At 46.8% G+C, this 18,874-nt stretch overlaps 1 protein-coding gene across 1 annotated transcript; it reads right to left on the bottom strand.

Moving 5' to 3' along the window:
- On the bottom strand, positions 1-2,160 carry LOC118319521 (cathepsin Z-like). The gene is made up of 6 exons (XM_035649970.2): positions 2,003-2,160; positions 1,280-1,443; positions 902-1,081; positions 663-813; positions 327-489; positions 1-175 (listed from the first exon to the last, which is right to left on the bottom strand). Exons 1-6 carry the CDS (start codon positions 2,140-2,142, stop codon positions 53-55), a joined length of 921 nt encoding a protein of 306 aa, XP_035505863.2. The 5' UTR covers positions 2,143-2,160; the 3' UTR covers positions 1-52.
- Between the last annotated feature and the right edge of the window lie 16,714 nt (positions 2,161-18,874).

Genomic DNA, 18,874 nt, shown 5'->3' with positions numbered 1-18,874 from the left:
TGGACCTAAAATCAGGCAGTTTTATTTAAATACACGGGGCCTTGACCTCCCATCAGTAGGTTGCGGGTACAATCATATCTCCATACATGCAGTCCTCCTCCAAAGCAAGATTATACCGGCTTCCACTTCCTCCTTTGTAGGCGCTTGTCACAATCTTCATCCAGCCCTTCTCGCCCTGGAGGGAAAACACAAAACAAAACACAAGGTCACTTTGATTACAAATCAAAGTGCACGTCATTCAAGTAAAACTCTTTTTTAAATGGCCAAGTTCAAAACACTACTGAACCGTGCAAAACTCTGGCTGTTAAGTCACTGTCATGACTCACCCATGGCTCGCCCCAGGAGTTGCGCACAATCCAGTATTCGGTGCCATTCTCTACTCCCCAGCCCACCACCGACACAATGTGGTTGATGTCAGGGGTCTTGACGTACTCCGAGTAAAGCCCCCCGGTGTAGGCGTCCAGCATCTCCGTGGCCATGATTCCACAGCTGGAGGGACGAAGGAGTCAGCTGAAGTTATGTAAACAGAATAAAGTGACTTTTGCTGATAGAAAGGCGGAAGATGTTAGGCAGCCTCCGATGCAGGACAATTGGAAACTTGACACATTTTGAAAATGCAGCTGTCAAGTGCCTGCAAAAGACTCTCCGCATCTTTAAAAAACCTGATTGGGCCTCCGGCGAAGATTTCTGCCATCATATTCTCCCGTCCGCTAATGGTTCCAAAGTCACCCACTCTCCACAGAGTGTAGTTCTGCACAACGTTGCACTTTCCAAAAGTTGTGCAAGTCCCACATGCATTGAATAGTTTGCATTCTGGAGAGAAAACCAACATTAAACCTTTGATTAAAATCATCTTTACATACGCACGATGGAATCGGGACTCTTGTTTTTGAGCTCTTACTTTGGTCGAGTGCCTGGTAGTTGTTGCAGGTCTCGTCAGGGATGCCGTGCGCGTGGGCGTACTCCCACACCCCGCCGTGGTCCCCTCCGTGACAGGTGCCGGAGTCGGCACAGTCGAGCACATGTTGGACGGACAGATAGGCAGACGGCCAAATTCCTTTGCGCTTGATGTTGATACGATCTACGGAAGAAAAGAGAAAAGCGCTCACAAATTTGAATTTTTTTATTATTTGATATCACTGAAAAACCCTTACCAGGTTTAAGTTGATTTATTATAACACCATCAGGTCAATTTATTTGACTGTTATATCCCTTTAAAGTGGGCAAGTACAAATCAATGCTACCCTTTGACACAACCTGGAAGATGGGAAACACTCACCAGCCATTGCGCTGGTGCTGCCGTGAGCCCAGCAGGAGCCACAGTACTGAGGGATGTGCTGGTTGCGAGTCGTGCTAACGTAGTTGACGCCATTAACATTCCTCCAGTCCCAGGACTTTGGCAGCTGAGCGGGATTCAGGAGTTCACGTAGACGAACGGTGGTTCTGGAAGAGACCGCGGGGTTGTGTCATTTCTTTGTACAAGCGCGGCGAGATTGAAGGCCACCAGTGACACCACCAGTCAGGCTTCTCAACGCACACAGCCTCAGGAAGGTTACTATGGTGAGGCAGAAACAGAGATCGCAGCCAGGTAACAAGGCACAGCCGCTCCGACAAGCCCCGTCAAAAATAAGTGGCGGTTGAGGAATTTCGGTGGAGTATGCATGTTTCAGCCAAGTCTTTAAAATCAAACCCAGCTAAACTACTGAATGAAAGGCATTAGAAAAAACAAACAAAGTGGAAATGACAAGACATGCGAGCAAGTCTCCAGGCAAACCTCACTTGAGCCGAGAACTGAACCAAAGACGTCAGAGAACCTGAAACTGCAGGATTGTCTTGTCAATTTTAAGACCCCAATTGTAAAGCTGAGCTTTCCAAATCCACCGCGTCGCCGTAAACCACAGAATCTCCACATCTTGGGGGGGGGGTTGGCAAAACCCAAATTTTGACCAGTCGGAAACACGATTAGAGTCGAGGAAGTGCAGAAAACAAAAAGTCAACTCACTTCACCCCGAAGCTGGACTTCCTGGGCACCGGCCTGTAACAACCCGGCCTGTCCCCGGAAAAGTGTCGCGCCGAAACGGCAAGCGCCATGAGCGCCACAACACACGCGACCGGCCGAGCCATGTTGAGACCACAGAGCATCCAGAACAAGTAGCTGCGCAACCGCTTTGGTTTGGGCATTTATAACCCCCGAGGAACCACCAGCGACGAATAGACAGACAGAGAGCACACTCGTGGGAGTCACTGTCAGGTGTGGTCAATCACAATCACTCCGGAAAGTGAACGACGTGATCCATTTTCAGCTTCAAGACAACGGCTGAACGGGCCTTTGTGAAGAAGATGCCGTGCACATATATATTCATGTACTCAAAGTCTCTTCTTGCATCTTTAATGGCAAGGCAAGTCTATTTGTACAGCACATTTTAAACCCAAGGCAATCCAAAGTGCTTTACGTGAAACATTAAAAGCGTTGGGAAGAAACAGATGAAATCACATTAAAATGCAGTACTTCAAAAGAGAAAATAAACATGCACATGTGATAAAAAGTTACAGTGCAGTGTAGGAAATGCATAGATAGTTTATTTACCGAAAGGCAGCGGCAAACAGAAAAGTCTTCAGACTCGATTTGAAAGAACCGAGAGTTGCAGCAGCTGTCCTGCGGTTTTTCGGTGGGGGGGGGGGGGGGGCGTTGGTTTCCAGATAGATGGAGGTGCCTCTCCACGTTCAGTTCTGACCTCGGGGACAGAGAGCCGACCTGTTCCAGACGATTCCGGGGGAGATCTGGGTGGTTGGTAGCGGAGCAGACGATCAGAGACGTACTTTGGCCCTGAACCGTTCAGTGCTTTGTAAACCAACAGTAGTAGTCTGAAGACAGTTCTTTGACAAGCAAGAGGGCCAGTGCGTAAACGGGCGAGTGACAAGCGACAAAGTTAAGTGAGACAAAGCAAAAACATTTCAGTCACTGATATTGACGCAAATTGACTCAAATCAGCTGTTTATCGAGGATTGAAATCAAAGGAGGATGTTTCATACAAGCTTTCAGTTTTAAGGTTTTATTGCCGCGTTGATCCCTGACAGAAGCTCGTCTTTACGTTGCCCGATCCCCACGTGTCACTTTATGTCCTCTTGTTTATGCTCGCAGTGCCTCTCTGCGATAACAAAGACTTTTTTATCGGGGCGTCACTGTGAGACTGCAAACAGAGCGCGATCGTAATTGACTGGCTGCCTGCCGTCCTCTCCCCCATCTGCAGGAATAGAAAGTCATATTTAATGCGCTGATTAAAATCTAATCCCTCCATGTGAGTCGGAGATGAAAGTAATTTTCGCGTAATGGGGACTATTAATATTTAGATATAGAAAAGGAAACCAGATCCCGGATTTGCAATCAGCTGCAGGATGGTAAATGATATTAGTGGCAGCGAGCTGGAAAGCGAAGGCTGCAGTGCAAATAAGTTTGACTCTCCGATTAACATTTTTTTGTCTTTCTTCTCTCACACAAATTGTATATCAATTTCAGCCATTCATATTGTAGATACACGGAGAGTCTCTCAGTTATGATGAGATCAGATTTCACTCGAGAGGTTGATGCCGTATACCCAGAACCCTCTTTCGCACAACCCGGCCAACAGTGTGTGGACGTACCTGCTCAGACCTGTTAAGACCTGTTAAGACCTGTTAAGACCTGCCCGACATGACAACACCGACACGCTCGATTCCCAGGCCGATAAAGGAATGGCTTTCCCAGTATTGGTGTGGGAAGGAAATTGAGTTGCTTGCATGGAGGCCCCTGACCTCAAACCCTGTGTGGCGCCTCTGGGACGAACTGGAACGGTCGAGTGTGTGAGCCAGACCTTATCACCGAGAACATCGCCAGTGTCGGATCTCACTATGATGCTCTTGTGGCTGAATGGGAGCAAATCCCCCAAGAGAGGATTGGATCTCAGAGCCTGAGACCAGGAGAGTGGCGGCTGTTGGCGAGCAGATTATTGCCCCGTGGTTTTTTGGAGGAGATTTTTCAACAACGACCACATCTTTAGTGCAATGTTCAGCTCTCAACGTACCTCGGGCCATGTCTGTCATCAGATGTGTCACGAGATTGGAAAGCTTGTGACTCAAAGGCGATTTTTCGTGTTTCACATTTACAGGCAAGGTGTGCATGGCTCCTTCAAAGAAAATAATGCTGCTCACAGCCGTCATAATATTCTCGACTAAATCTGGGTGCATTTACTGAAATGTCTAGTTATTGAATCAATAAAAAGGCAATATGTGAACATTAAAACAAGCTTTCTACTACACTCGATTTTCTTTTTGCAAGATGTTTATCTGACAGTGTGTGATGGAAAATATATCTAAATTTGGCTATGTAAGATCTGACAATATGGTAAAAACAAATAGATGGCAAAATTTCCACTGTACTGCAGCTTCATAATTGTGTTTTGGTTTTTTTCAGGACGCACTCCTCAGGGTGGTAAATAACCTCAGAGACCCTCCACATGTTGCAGATGTCATTTTCTTATTTCTTGTATGTTTCTTGGCTTGAATCAAACCGCGATCCACATGCGGGTTAATCAATGCCTCAGTCCCTGACTGGAGTCCCTGACCTGACATGACGGCTTGTTAAAGGGGCGTCGGTGGGATATCTCCATGATTAGCGTTAGCCGCCTTCATGAGCGCGTCCCCTTCCTCATTAACGCCAACAACATCATTAGCGGCCGGGTGATTGATTTGTGTGCATGTGTGCGCGTGATGTGCGGGCGCACGGACGCTTAAGTGCTGGTAAGTGTTGCTGTGTGAATATATATATATATATATATATATATATCCGTGTCCGCTGATCCATGTGAGACTTCAGAGGTCAGTCGAGTTCCTCTGGCATTTCCTGAGGAAGATGCCTCACCCCCACATGTTCTCCACTCCACCTGTCAACCGTCACGAAGGAGTGGACGTCAAATCACTGGACGGTTCACTCACGGGAGCGGCCAAAGGCAGGTTCATACAGGCAGCTTGAGTCTGGTTTTTCTTTCTTCATATTCTGTATAGCTACTGTATTGACAGAGCGGAGAAGCGTGTGAAGCAAGTTCAAACTTAAAGTGAAAACTGTAATATTTACCTTTGTTGTTGCAGCTTTTTGAAACATTTAAATCACATAAATCACAGTTTTTCTCTCGCACTGTAACTTCACCCTCACGTCCATGGACGGTCTGTGGTCCATGTCATCTAGAAGCTTGGTTTGGTTTGCCATAATTTACATCGAATATATACAAATTGCGAGATAACCCGGCGCAGTGTCTGTCAAGCCGGAGCGCGACCTTCAAAGATGTCAAAGAAAACACGTTACCATGGTAAAAGGAAGAGCAGTTCACAGTTAAAAACATCTTTCTTTTTAATGGAGGAATCTTTGTCAAGAACCACTCATCCAAAAAACAACTGCACAGTCCGAGCAGTCTGTCAGTTAGATGAGCGGTTGTCAAGACTCAAGGCGGCCAGAGATTCCACCATCTACAGTTATATATATCGGTATTTCTAAATATACATATACAAGAGTAACAATATTTTTGGTTAAACAGAAGTTGTCGTTTGATGCTAGTGTACAACAACAACCAACCCAAACTGTAATCGTAACCAAATTAAACGCTGCATTTAAATGCTTTAAAAGTGTACAAATCAAACAACATATGTGATATGGTTCGCCGTTGCCCCGCCATCTTTTGAATTCCACGAGACGTGACACCATGCACGAGCAAGCGGCGGACCAATGAACGGGCTCGTTCTCATCTGGTTGTTGGTACCGTGCTCTCGGTCGCAGACATACCACCTTTGCATCTTGAATGGGTGATTTCCTCGTTTTACTCTGTAGTCTCCTTCCGCGTGTGCCGTCACTTCCTGTTCTCCTGTGTGTGTTTGGTGTTTTGACTGTTGCGCCCCCGTGATTGTCCACACCTGTAGGACTGTGTCTCACCTGTTTCCCATCACCTGTGCCTCCTCGTGTCTACTTAGTCTCCGTGCTTCGCTTTGTGTTTGTCACGTCGTCCTGTGTGCAACCAGCTACGTCCCGGTTCCAACCCGTTCTCCGCCTGTTTCCAGTCGGTGATGTTTGTTCCAGTCACTGCACCCGGTCTGTTATGTCACTTCAGTTTCGGTTGTTGCTCCCAGTGGACACCCTCAGTGGGATTTATTTTTTCTTCAAAGACCGCAAGCCACCTTTTTGTTCCTCCTTTAATAAATCAGCTCGATCTCACCGCACTCTGGATTCGGGTCCTTTCTGCAAAACCGTAACAGCCTTGTCGTCCATGATGTGTGTGAACCTAAACATGTACCCAAACTTGCATCATGCTATAGTCAATGCATATATTGCAATGTTAAGGAACTGGAATCCGCATGTCTATCTGCATCCACTAAGTTAATGGGTTCTTCCTTGGGTCATACCCCACCCCTGCGTAGTCCTGCTCGCTGACATACGTGCAAACAAACACCGACAAAAACATGACCTCCTTGACTGGGGTAGTAAAGGGGCCGGCTAGTTTGGACGAAGCAAGGTGTTTCTGAATCTGACCAGTACACATGGGGCGACTAACTGAACTGTAAGCATGTCGAAAAGGTCATCAATTGATTTTTTTCAGGTAGAAAACCAAGCAGAGAAGATCAACTGTTGCCTCTGTGAATTCTAACCATCTTCCAGGTGGAATGCAATATAACTTCATTGAAAGATACCCTTGTCCACCACTTGTTTCTGTTGTAATGTTTGAAGACACGGCACGGCACACTGAATGACTTTGTCACCGCTTGTAGTGCCGATTCTCTTGTCGCCTCAAAAGCGGCCACATTTTCCGGTCGAGGGGTTTTCAAAAGGCTCCGTACCGAGCTCCTGCCTCACCAGTGAAACCACCTGTCCACCACCAACCAAATCCCAGCCCCCCAGCCTCAAACTTCACCGTCGGGGGGGGGGGGGGGTTTGGTCGCCCAGCGAGCCACTTCACATTCGATTGGCTCAGTCGACGGTAACAAAGCCGCGGCGATGACAGACTTGTTAAGTACATTTCAGTCATAAATGGTTTTTAATGGCGCATTTGGAATATGGTCGGGGAGGGGGGCTTAAAACCTGAGGAATGGGGGGCTCAGAGGAATCCCGCTGATCTTTACCAGTCATGTCATAAAGCCGATAATGTTGACGGCCCCTGTGGTTCCTGAGACGTGAGGGGGGGATAAGGGAGGATAAGCGTAGTAAGACCGAGGGGTCCTTACGTTGATTTATATACATCAATTTGGTGAGAGATCATTGATTCGTGTAAGAAAGACACTGCACACAAAAATGGAAAGTTATGCACCAAATGAAACTGGCCTTTCAGCTCGTGGATTCATACATGTATTATACTTAGACTCAGCCTAAGAATCTTGGCATCATCTACAAAGATTTATCCTTAAACTGTTCATTATTTTTCAAGCTAAATTAAAGTTCTGTTCGCGTCCCACTTCCTGCCAGTGGTGAGGGTTTTGTAGTTTTTTCATCGGTTATCTCAAAAAGTACTTATTAGTTCTAATTTGTCAAAGGTCATCTCATTGTACATTCATTTTGCTTCGCAACTGTTTAACCAGGAGGGGTATGCAATTTCGTCTCGGATTAATTCTTTTCCAGGCCGAGACGACCACAACTCCCTTCCAACAAATTTCCATTTATGATCCATTTATATGGAGAGAAGTTGTTGTGTTTTCTGTTGGCGTTCTGCATATTTTTCTTAGCTGCCAAGTTCTTTGTCTATTTGACGTGAAGTGTGATAACTATATTGCTGCTTAAAGGGTTCGAATGGCCTTTACACACTCGTCAATGTGTACGTGTATTATGAGCAAAGTCCAGCTCTAATCACAGATCAAAACTCTGTATCTAAGAGTGCGGAGTTGAAATAATTTTTCCTCTTGGAAAAATAAATATTCTTGACATGATTACACCGTTCAGCTGTTGCTGTGGAGTTTCTTCTCTGCACTTTTTCCAGAGAGAACTCATCCATCAAACAGTCAGGGCGGCACTGCGGCCGCCCTGACTGTGGATTTTTCCTCTTCATGATGTTTGAGATACTAGTCCGCCAATGTGCTCTTTTCTGTTTGGAGCTTTTTTCCCTCCCCTCGCTGTTGTTCTTGTTTTTTATTCGCTCAGCAGCAGCGGCAGCAGCTCGGGGGCTCGCGGGGTTTATGGATCGCTTGATTGGTTTGTTTGTGTTTAAACACTGTCCCCCCCCCCCCCCCCCCCTTCATACACAGCACACTGCTCGGGAAAATCACATTATGCACCGTTCAGTTTTGCAGAAGTCTGCAGAGGGGGTAAAATACCATGTACACTCATGCACCGCGTGGAGGTGTCGGAATCAATGTGGTTTCATTCACCCCTTCTCTCCCACTAAATCATCGAAGAAAGTGAGCCATTGCATTCAGTGCAAGAAATGTAGAATGTCTGTTTTTGTCCACAGGGTATTTCCAGGGAAATGTCTACCTGCTACCGAGTGTTAAGAACAGCCGCAGAAACTGGACAGAGGGTGAATCACCGCCATGTCGTATTCGTCGGTGAGCACGAGAGCGGCGTTCTGTCACGCCGCGGCCATATCATCTCTCCCTTTTGAGCGTCACCTGTCAGACGCCTCTTAAGCTCGTACCAGAGCAGCCCCCCCCCCCCCCCCCCCCCCCCCCCCCCCCCCCCCCCCCCCCCGGAACGTCTACTGTTTATTTGGCCGTGCAGTCCTGCAGAACTGAGCCCGGTCGGGAACAAAAGGTCACCTGACACGCACGGAGCCTGTGTTTTGTGTATTGCAGCTCTAGCATGTCCCCCCCCCCAACACTCTCTCTCCCCTCTCCCTCTTTCTCTCTGGCCCTCAGAGACTGAAAACACATCCCTGCAGCACAAACGGTGGATGTTATGAGTTTGCTTAGCTCCCCTGTCTATAGGCTTACCTTCCACTGAGTTTCCTCTTTTTTTCATTTTGGCTGGTATTTTGCCACTTGTGCCACCGGTCCCCCCCCCCCCCCCCCCCCCCCCCCAATCTCTTTCTGCGATGTGATTTCTGTTAAACAAGTCTTTCAAAGTCAAGAAAGACAATCTGAAAACGGTAGGGTATGCCTCAACGGCTAATTCCCACTAATCCCTTGACTGAACCCCCCCCCCCCCTCCTCCTACGGAGTCAGTGTATAGTTGTGCATGCACATATTCCGCACCATAAGGTCACATTTGTTTGGCTGGCTGGATCACCACCACAGAGAACTAATCCCGCCGAATTAGTCCATTCAGCGGCCACCTCTTGACCAGGAGGCACTGGCCCTTAAAATGGTTACAAAAGGAATGCCTGAGTTCTCTACAAAGGACCCCCCCACCCCCCCTCCCCTCCCTCCCCTACATAAGGTAAAGGTGGCCCACAGAGAGAGAGTTACAGTTCCTTGAAGCCCCATGTGGCAGATTTCATTCTGCACAGCGATTGTGCTTATTAAACATTTAGAGAGCCCTAATTGGAGCATGTGCGGGCGGCATCCGCAGCGTCGCGATAACGAGTTCATCCCCCAAAAAAATGGTGCAGCCGAGCAAGCTTTGGTTTTTATTTTGAAAGTCAGAATCCTCCTGCGTGGCGAGCACGGATTCTTGGGTCCAGGACAATGACACTACAAGAATGGAATATTCTGACAGCTTTAAACACATTTAACACAGTACGGGGACGCGTCTCCAGCGAGGTCGTATCCTTCCTTTCCTTTGTCCATGATAAACGTTATCAAGATGCCACATTAGGTTACTCTCTCTCTTTTTTTCTTCCTTTTTTCCCCAAATTGAGACCCACTTCAAGCAGGAGCTATCTCCCTCCCAGTTGAGTGGCCTTGACAGAAGCAATTTCCCAGTTTCTAATCGAAAGATTTCTTCATATCTACTTAATACCAGACCAGGCTCACGGCGGCACCAGATGTGTCCCTGTGTCCCTCGGAAACCTCTCGCGACCGCTTGTGTTTCGGAGACTTGCTGGCGAAGCATGTAATGGTTCGGCTCTCTTCCTTTACTCTGGATCAGCCGGAGCGTTTACAGGAAAATGACTCTCACAGAAAACCGATGTCCAGAGTGAAATCGTGGGAAGACAGCGAAGCTCGATGATTCTGAATAAAGTAAATGTTGAACTGATGAAAGCCAAACTACTTCTGAGTACCACACTGTACTCATTCTATGAAACATTTACTTATAGCTCTTACAAGATCTTCCATGCTGATCTGTTCAATGGTGCAAGCAATTTTGGTAGATTTGGTCAAGCAATGTTGACATTTGCTACGAGTTAGCAGAACTCCTTAACTTTCTCTGATCACATTCTTTTTCTTGGCACAACTTCTTTTTCTACCTCAAATGCCGATAATTGAATTTTCTGAGGCCTTAACAACCTCTGCTTGTGAAGTTGCAGTTTTTCCCCAGCGCGCTAACGTCGCGTTGCTGCCGCTTTGGTGCATCTGTTATTTCTTCTTGAAACCGAAAGGCAGGTGGTCAGCAGCTAACGTGGCTCCGGCTTCAGGACCACCATTCATCTCGTCCTCACTCGATCTCTCCGCGGTGATCAAAAGCAACTTGGCTGCTAAATATATACAAGCTCATCCATATGCATGGCGTGGCTGAACAGTCTCCACCGACACCCATCAGCCGTACAGTCACACTCGACGAAGGGCTATTTGGAGAATTTGCATGTGGCCATTAGCAGATTAATCACGAGTGACAGTCGAGGGAAGGCGGCGGTCAGGAAGCCGCACGGGAGCCGAAGGTGGACTCTGACCCACATGGCACCTGGCAGATCGCTCGGCCTGGTTGCTTTATGAGATCCAAATGATTAAAATGACCCAGTTTCCTCCGGGCCGTGTGACGTGAACTGGAAGAAAGGAAAAAAACAGAAAAGCAAAGAAAAAAGAAAAGGGAGTTCCTAAAAAAGAAGGTTACATTTTTAGAAAGCGAAGTGTCCCTGTGATTTGAGGTCGTCTCGCTCCGCAGACCATGTTTCACAGATATGGTCATTTCACGTGTAACAAGAAATGGCTTTTTACATAACCAATGTCAATAAATAATGTATAGAGAATAAATCCTTGTCATTGATTATACTGATACGTAACCTCAGAGGTCAAAGGTCACATTGATCGTGCTGTAGGTCTTATTTCCAGAGGAACTCTCTGTTGAGCGAGTGTCACACACTGATGCTGTGGCCTGATTTTATAAGTTCATTAAGTATTGGAAAGATATGAATTCAAAGTTTCTATAGCACTATGCCAGAGGTCATCAAAGTTAGGTGCACAGGTCTGGGGGTGTGTGGGGGTAAAACTAAGTTAAATAAATCTGGTATCTGTAAGGAAATCAAAAGTGCTGACCTTTATTTCACTTAAATCCAACATTTGTGTTTGTCTTTTCGCCGAGTTTGGATAATTGATCCACCGAAAAAACACAGCGATGAGACAAAGCGCAATGGAAATGGACCAATGGAAGTGAATACAGTACGACATGAACGTAGCATGCGATTCAAATATCTACCGAAGCTTTGGACTGGCACACTCCTTTAATGGCATCATCTCCTCCTCCTCTTCTTCTGGTTTAACAAACCCAACTGAAGACTCCGGGTCACCAACCGCTTATATAGATGAACTAAGTCCATCTATTGATACATCAATTGCGGGTGAAAGTGCGTATTCATTTCCTGAAAGTTTAGTGTACCCTATATGACAATGTTCATTTCCTCAGTTAACAGTCGGCCTCCCAACTCCTTTTATTTTCTTTAATTTCTCCCCGTTGCACTGAGCATCAGACTAATGCTATTCGGATTATTATTTAATTCTCGACTGGACTAATCGCCGCTACAGATATACTACCTCCGCCCGGTTCCCACTGTCATCGTGCGAAAAACATCTAAATGTCACAGTCTCAAGTGTGGGTTTTTAAAAATAGTTTGGTTGTTTACCCTCGAACGTTGAGCACGAGCAGTGAGTGAGCGCAACAAAGTGCGAGCACTTACTCCGGCAGCATGAATACCGATAGCGGATGCTGCGTGCCACTCTCTGAGCCTCGCGCGCTGCATCATTCATATCTGGGGGCTATACACGCGCGCGCGCGGCTGTCATGGAAAATAATTTGTCAGTGCCTATTTACAGTACAAATGGACTGTGGCTCCGGCGTTCCAATTTACCTGTTGCTTGTGTGAGAGTCCCCGAGCGAGCCGGTGGCTAAAATTAGAACGAGCATATCACCCGGCAACCGCGGGTATCAATCACACATCTGTCACAGACTCAGGGAGGAGAGAGAGTGAGGCTCCGCTCGGTGCTGAGCCCTCGCTCTCCGCGGTCTGATACAGAACACTGATACCGCACTGTGAGTAGGGCAGCGGCTCCAGGGCTGCGCGGGGAAGATAAAGACGGAGTATGGGGCAGGTTTTGTGCGATCACGATGAGGCCCATCGTGGCATTTCAGTGAAAGTTTCCCCGTCGCCGTGCACTGATCCTGATTTACAGAGCCACGTGTGAGGCGATGCTCCGGAGGATTCTTTTGTGATGAGGTAAACGTAGAAGGGGAAAACACTGACGTACTGGAAAGGAGAACTCGCTCGTTCAGACATATTTGTCCAAAGTAATGCAGCATTTATATATTTAATATGCCAAATAGCCGTTGTACAGACAGCTGCAGGTGACAGCTATACTTGCTTTTTGTAGGGCGTGAATGTGCAAACTGACCTTAAAACATCATCACCTACTCCGGTTCATCATCACTTACTCCGGTTCACCGTCTCCGTTCTTTTCCCTCCTGATTCTCCCCCTTTTCCCCATTTATCTCCATCTGTTCATTTGCTGTGGTCGCACACAGTTCTGGGATTGGAATGGCTCAGACTTTCGGGCCCAATAACAGGAAGTGGAGAAGGCCGTAAACAGTAGAGGAAGAAATAGAAGCGGGGGAGAGAAGCAGAGATGAGCTGAGGTGGAGGAGGAGAGGAAATATTTAATTGCAATTTTCACACGATTGACATCACCTACGACGATTTAAAGCTACAGTGTGCAAAATTTAGAAAAACTTATTCACAGATATTGAATATATTGTCCATAACTGTGTGTTCATATATGTATTATGTACCTGCTACAAAGAACCAATGTTTTTGAATGAGTTAAATATAGTCACATGAGGTGGACCAGACCTCCGTGTGAGTCGCCATGTTTGCTGCGTCGTGTTGGATACAGTTGTCGCACAAAACGCAAAACGGTCCAGAATATGTTGCATTCGCGTTGAATTCTCAGCTCCACCATAAAGTGTCCCCTGTCGGGTGCTCAGTTGGTTGCGGTTTGTAACGTTACCACCAGATGGTGCCAGAAAATGACAAAAGTTACACACTGGGGCTTTAACGTTTTTAACGACAATGGCGTTCAGTCGCAGTATTTGAACAAGTGTATCGAGTATTGCGTCTGACGTTGGTGATGCCGGTCGCAAAAACCATAATGATATTACAGAGACAAGGAAATGAACCAATAAACCGGTCCATAAATTGTCGATGATGACGACAGGACGTACACATGTCTCCCTAAAGTCGCAATGTGAAACCAAAGCTAACCTGGTCAATTTTGCTGTAACGCTATATCTCGGAATATTGTTCCTTCAACTGATCTTTCAATGTAACCCGTGGCAACCCCATGTTACTGATCGAGACATAGACGAACACACTGCAGCTGTAACACACTGGCATGCCTTTTATTGGTACAAGTAATGGTTCCTTCATGTGTCGGCAAGAACAGAAGCAGAGGCTGAAAAACACTGACTTCCAGGCTGAAGAGTCGAAGACGTGTCAGCTCTTTATTTGCACCACGCAGGCACCGAGACTGGAAAATGCACAGTAGACAAGTAAAAACACATGAAAAATATTCCAGAACGAAGCTGCTTTGGTTTGAATTTCCCCTGAAAAAGAAAGAAAGAAAAAGAAAAGGGCATTTCATTTCATCTTGCCTGGGTGAGTGATTAGGAGGAAAAAAAAACCTCCCCTGACAATGTATGAAATGCAGGTGTGTTTCTTTGACACAAGTAATCCCGGGTTTTATTGGTTCTGCACCCCTCCCCCCCCTCAAAGGCCCGTGGCCATTTGAAATTCTTTACTGCAAAAAAAAAACAACCTCTCACTGCAGCCTCAGTAGCCTCAGAAGCCTCTTTAGCGGGGCGGGGGGAGGAGCCCGGGCCTCCATTTAGCCTGATTTCCTGTCTTTAAAAAAAAGGATGAATGAGCAGCTTTAGGCCATTGAGAGCGCCCTCACCTATCGCACTGCGTTTGATCTCGGCAGATCGTGGCCCGCAAACAGGTTGAAAGGGAGCGAGGGCCCTCAACGTCAAGGCCACTCTTAATGAGTCTCGGTGGACTGGACCAACCACGGGCCCCAGAGAAAATGTAATCCCCTTGCCTTAGTACAATGACTTCCTGTTTGTCGCCATGTCTGCTGTTCCTCCACGTTACAGTCCGCTGCATGGCGGAGGGAAATATTGAACGGTTTGACTGACATGCTGCGTATCTAAATCCTCCGTCGCATTGTTTTTAATTTTTTTATTTTTATTAATTGCTTTTATTCGACTTCAGGGTTCCAGGAATTTAATTCGCCATAATCGGGTTATTGTTCGTTCACAATAGCTTAATCTTAATAACCTTATTGTTTTTGTTGTCATTGTCGCGGCTGGCGTGCGCAATCCGTCTTACGCCGCTGATGCTTGTTTTCTAGCGGGAACTCGAAAAGGGGGATTTAAAGGAAGGGGTATCAAAGCTTTCATCGGTTTACAGTCAGCCGGCGTGAAAAAAAGAAAAAGAAAAAGTGATTGACAAAAGGCGGAGCGATAAGCAGAGGTTGAGCTGAAGTGACTTTGGGCCGGCTTCCGTTTTCACGTGCCGCATGGAGAATCATAGCAATCGACTAATCACGTCTGCCGGCCGATTTGCATGTGTTAATGAAGCGACTCCACGGCGGGGAGGGAGACGGGGAATTAATTCAACATTTCGAGGCATGTGCACGGCGGCAAGCGAGTGTTCAGAGAGGAGGCGGCCCATCGCTGTGCGGCGGCTCGCGCTTTTGTGAGCGAGCCCCTTCTTTTTCCTGAAATCTTCCACTGTGCAAGGGAGCCCCCCCCCTTTGTGTCACCGTATTCCCTCGGCTCCGTTCCACCCCTTTGTTTGCTTTGGTGCAGTTTCCGTGGCGACTGAGCCCGGGGCCCCCCAATCAGAGGCCCATGCCCCTGACAGGCTAAGGGATAGGAGGGGGGGGGGGGGGGGTGGAGGAGACAGAGCACACACACACACATTAACATGTATGAACACAGGCACATATTCACCGCCGTCCCCGGGGCCGTCACTTATCAACGGTAATAGCTCGCTCCTCGAACTCAGCCACCGTAAATATAGAAGGAAGCGGATGCGTCAATGGCGGCCTGCCCTTGTGATAACACACAATCAGCTTGTTTTTGCACGTGACAGCCCCCGAAAGTCTTCTTCTTCTTCTTCTTCTTCCCCCCCCCCACTCCGAGGCTCCTCCCTCGCTCGCTCCATCCCCTCACACAACACCACCTTCGATCCAGGTAAAAGTCTTTGTCTACATTTTTTGTTTTGTTTTTGTTGTTTGTCTCCCCCCCCCCCCCCCCCCCCCCCCGTTCAAAGAAATTATCAGAGGAATCCAGAGGCGGCTTTACTCTTTCAAATGTTAACTACCACCTGCCACGGCTACAGGCCCTCCAAACCTCAGGAGTTGTTTCTTTTCTTTTTTTTCGTTGTTGCCCGGACCGGTTTATTCCTCGCAAAACGCTTGATCCGACCTGTTGTTATTCGAGAGCTGGAGGGGGAGACAGAAAGAAAGCAAGAAAGAAAGAAAGACAAAACAACAACAACACTCGAATACCGTTTAATCACCAATGTTGTCCGGGGGAAAATGCTCTCTTCCTCCTGGAGTGAATTTTGTCTCTGGACATCAAAGCGGGCCGTGAAAGGTGATCTTGTTGTGCAACATTACTCCGTCATCCCTCCCATCCTCCCTCCTCCCATCCTCCCTCTTCCCATCCTCCCTCCTCCCATCCTCCCTCCTCCCATCCTCCCTCTTCCCATCCTCCCTCTTCCCATCCTCCCTCCTCCCATCCTCCCTCCTCCCATCCTCCTCCTCCTCTCTCCCACCTCTCCGTTACCTGGAATCCGGGCAAGGTGCTCATATTGCACCCTGCTGATTGACCTGCAGCCGCGTTGTCACGTCTCCCGACCTTTTGTCGAGCTTTAATCATCTGTTGCTGGCTCCCCCCCCCCCCCCCCCCCCCCCCCCCCCCCCCCCCCCCCCCATCGCTGGCTGCTGACACCAAGGAAACTGCTGTAGGTGCAGCCCGCTGCTGGAGAGGTTGCAATTTATTTCAATGAGGCTTTTTGAAAGCATGTGTGCGGTGGATCGCGTGTGTGTGCGTGTGTGTGTGTGTGTGTGTGCGTGTGTGTGTGTGTGTGTGTGTGTGTGTGTGTGGCGCTGCAATGTGCATTGGTGGGCCGTGTGTTGTCGGGGTGTCTTTGTCCGCCGCCTGCTAGCATGCTCTTAATGTTGTGCAGCAGGTGACTGGAATACTGATCGCCTCAGGGTCTCTATGGAGCAAGCAACACTTCCTTTTCTCTCTCTCTCTCTCCCCGCTGCTCAGATGATGTGAGAATTTTATATTTACAGAGTGAAACGATCAAACGATCTCTCCTGGAGAAGATTTGTTGGTTATTCTCCCTTTGTGTAAAAAGTGAAAAGCGAAACCTTCGGGACAAAAAGCCCCCAACTTCTGCGGAGTAGCACGGCCTCAGCGCGTCGTGGCCCTTTAAGAGAGTATTTCGGCCTCGTCTTTCTCGCGCGCGGAGCTCGGACCGATCTCAGTGAGACTCCGGGGCCGGTTCCATCGCTGCCTCTGAGTGGTGAACGGAATCACACAGAGGGGCACGGTGTGGAAATAATACATGAGCGCGGGGGCGAAGAATCGTAAGTGGTGAATCATGGCAGATCTCGTAAGCCCCCGAGATTCCTCGCGCACAATCGGTATATGCATATTAATCAGTTTTACAGACATTTCAGTGCTCATGAGGGGAAAGGAAAATTTCTCCCCGATGGCTGAAACTGCTGTCAGGAGTGATGAACATTAGCTCTTAATCTCACCTTTTCCAAGAGTCAATTACTTTACACAATCAATTTGAATTGAGCCACGATGACAGACGAGCGTGGAAACGGGAGAAACTACCAGATTAAATATGAGCTTACAAACCTGACTTTGGAATAATTTGGTTTTAAATTCATATATTTAAAAAAAACTAATTAAGACAAGACAATCAAACTTAAAACAACAAATTAAGTAAGAAACGGATTCACATTCTTCATATGACAAGTTAAAGTCCAATTAAAGTTTTTCATTTTAATCATTACCTTCTTGGTTTTCCTCACTCTGTTAAACTGCCTTGGGATCCAAATTATTATTATTATCCAAGTCCATATCTTGGCTAATGCAAACTAATGTTCAGTTGCTCAGTAGCTGATCTTAATGAGCCAAGCAGTTCACTTACTTCATGACTTTTTTCATCGTGTGCCGCTCTCAAAAATTCATTTGAGCATGATTACAAAATTATCACGTTCACTAGCAGGTTTACTTAGTTAGTTAGTTAGATTATAATCCAGGTAACGCAACAATAACATTTTTGTGTCGTGCAGAAGTTTGGCTTTAAGACTGGTGACCGTCGTATGATTCAATTCAATTCAATTTCATTTTATTTGTATAACGCCAAATCACAACATACATTGTCTCAAGGCAGGTTACATAGTGAGGTCCATATTACAATATTATAGAGAAAACCCATCAGCTCCTACAGTGAGCAAGCACTTGGCGACTGTGGAGGAGAAAAAAAAGCCCATTTAACAGGAAGAAATCTCTGGCATATTTAAAGTGAAAGGTATCGGTCCCAGCACAGAGCCTTGTGGAACTCCATAACACACTTTTGTACGAATGGAAGATTTGTTGTTAACGAGGATGTGAAGTGATAAAGTATAAAAAGCAGTTGTTCAATTCAAAACAGCAAAATCTCCGCAATGGTCAAATAATGAAACGATTAACACTTATTTATGTGTTCAATCAATCAATCAATCAATTTTATTTGTATAAGGGGCTATATGGACTTATTTAATGAGTACAATCTTTTCCTAACGTTAAACTAGCGCGTCACCATACAAACATCAATCAGGCTTTGGTGACATTCACAGTGACGTATTTGCAAATAAATTCAGTGTTATGATGATGGAAAATATGGAAAATTAAGACATTTCTTTGTAAACTCTATTTGCTCCCTTTACTCAGGTGTCTATGAACATAATCAGGTTTGTTTTTATGGTCAATAGTTTTTCTGAACACCCTTGACTTTGACTGGACTTTATGCCGTATCTGTCAAAAGGAAGACAAATGGTTGAAGAAATAATCTGTGATCTGACTAAACTGAAAGTGAACTTCGACACATCGTTCAGTCTACAGCATCGGCATCGGGCCGCGCGCTCTGTTCCATGTGTTTCCCCTCACACAGTTTTGTTTTGCCGTCCTCCGTCTCGAAGAGGAGAAAAAAACACCACGCGGGCAAAAAAAACCCTCGACCGGATGTTTCCGTTGTCCTTTAAGTCTTTTTTTCCCCCCGGTTTCAAAGGATAAAAGACAAACTTATGTTAATTCATAACGCAACTTCTGCTCGTTCACATGCGTTTGCGCGATTGCTGTTTTCAATTCCCGCACGTCCCACATTCAGCGGGGTTATCTAAATGCTAATGTCTCGGTGTATCAAACTGAAGGCACCGTCAGCTCCACAAACAGAGACGCTCCTTTGTTATCGCAGGGGTTGGTGTTGCG

This window comes from Scophthalmus maximus, chromosome 9, assembly GCF_022379125.1.
Source record: "Scophthalmus maximus strain ysfricsl-2021 chromosome 9, ASM2237912v1, whole genome shotgun sequence".
NCBI lineage: Eukaryota > Metazoa > Chordata > Actinopteri > Pleuronectiformes > Scophthalmidae > Scophthalmus > Scophthalmus maximus.
This window is presented reverse-complemented; position numbering and strand designations above follow the sequence as displayed.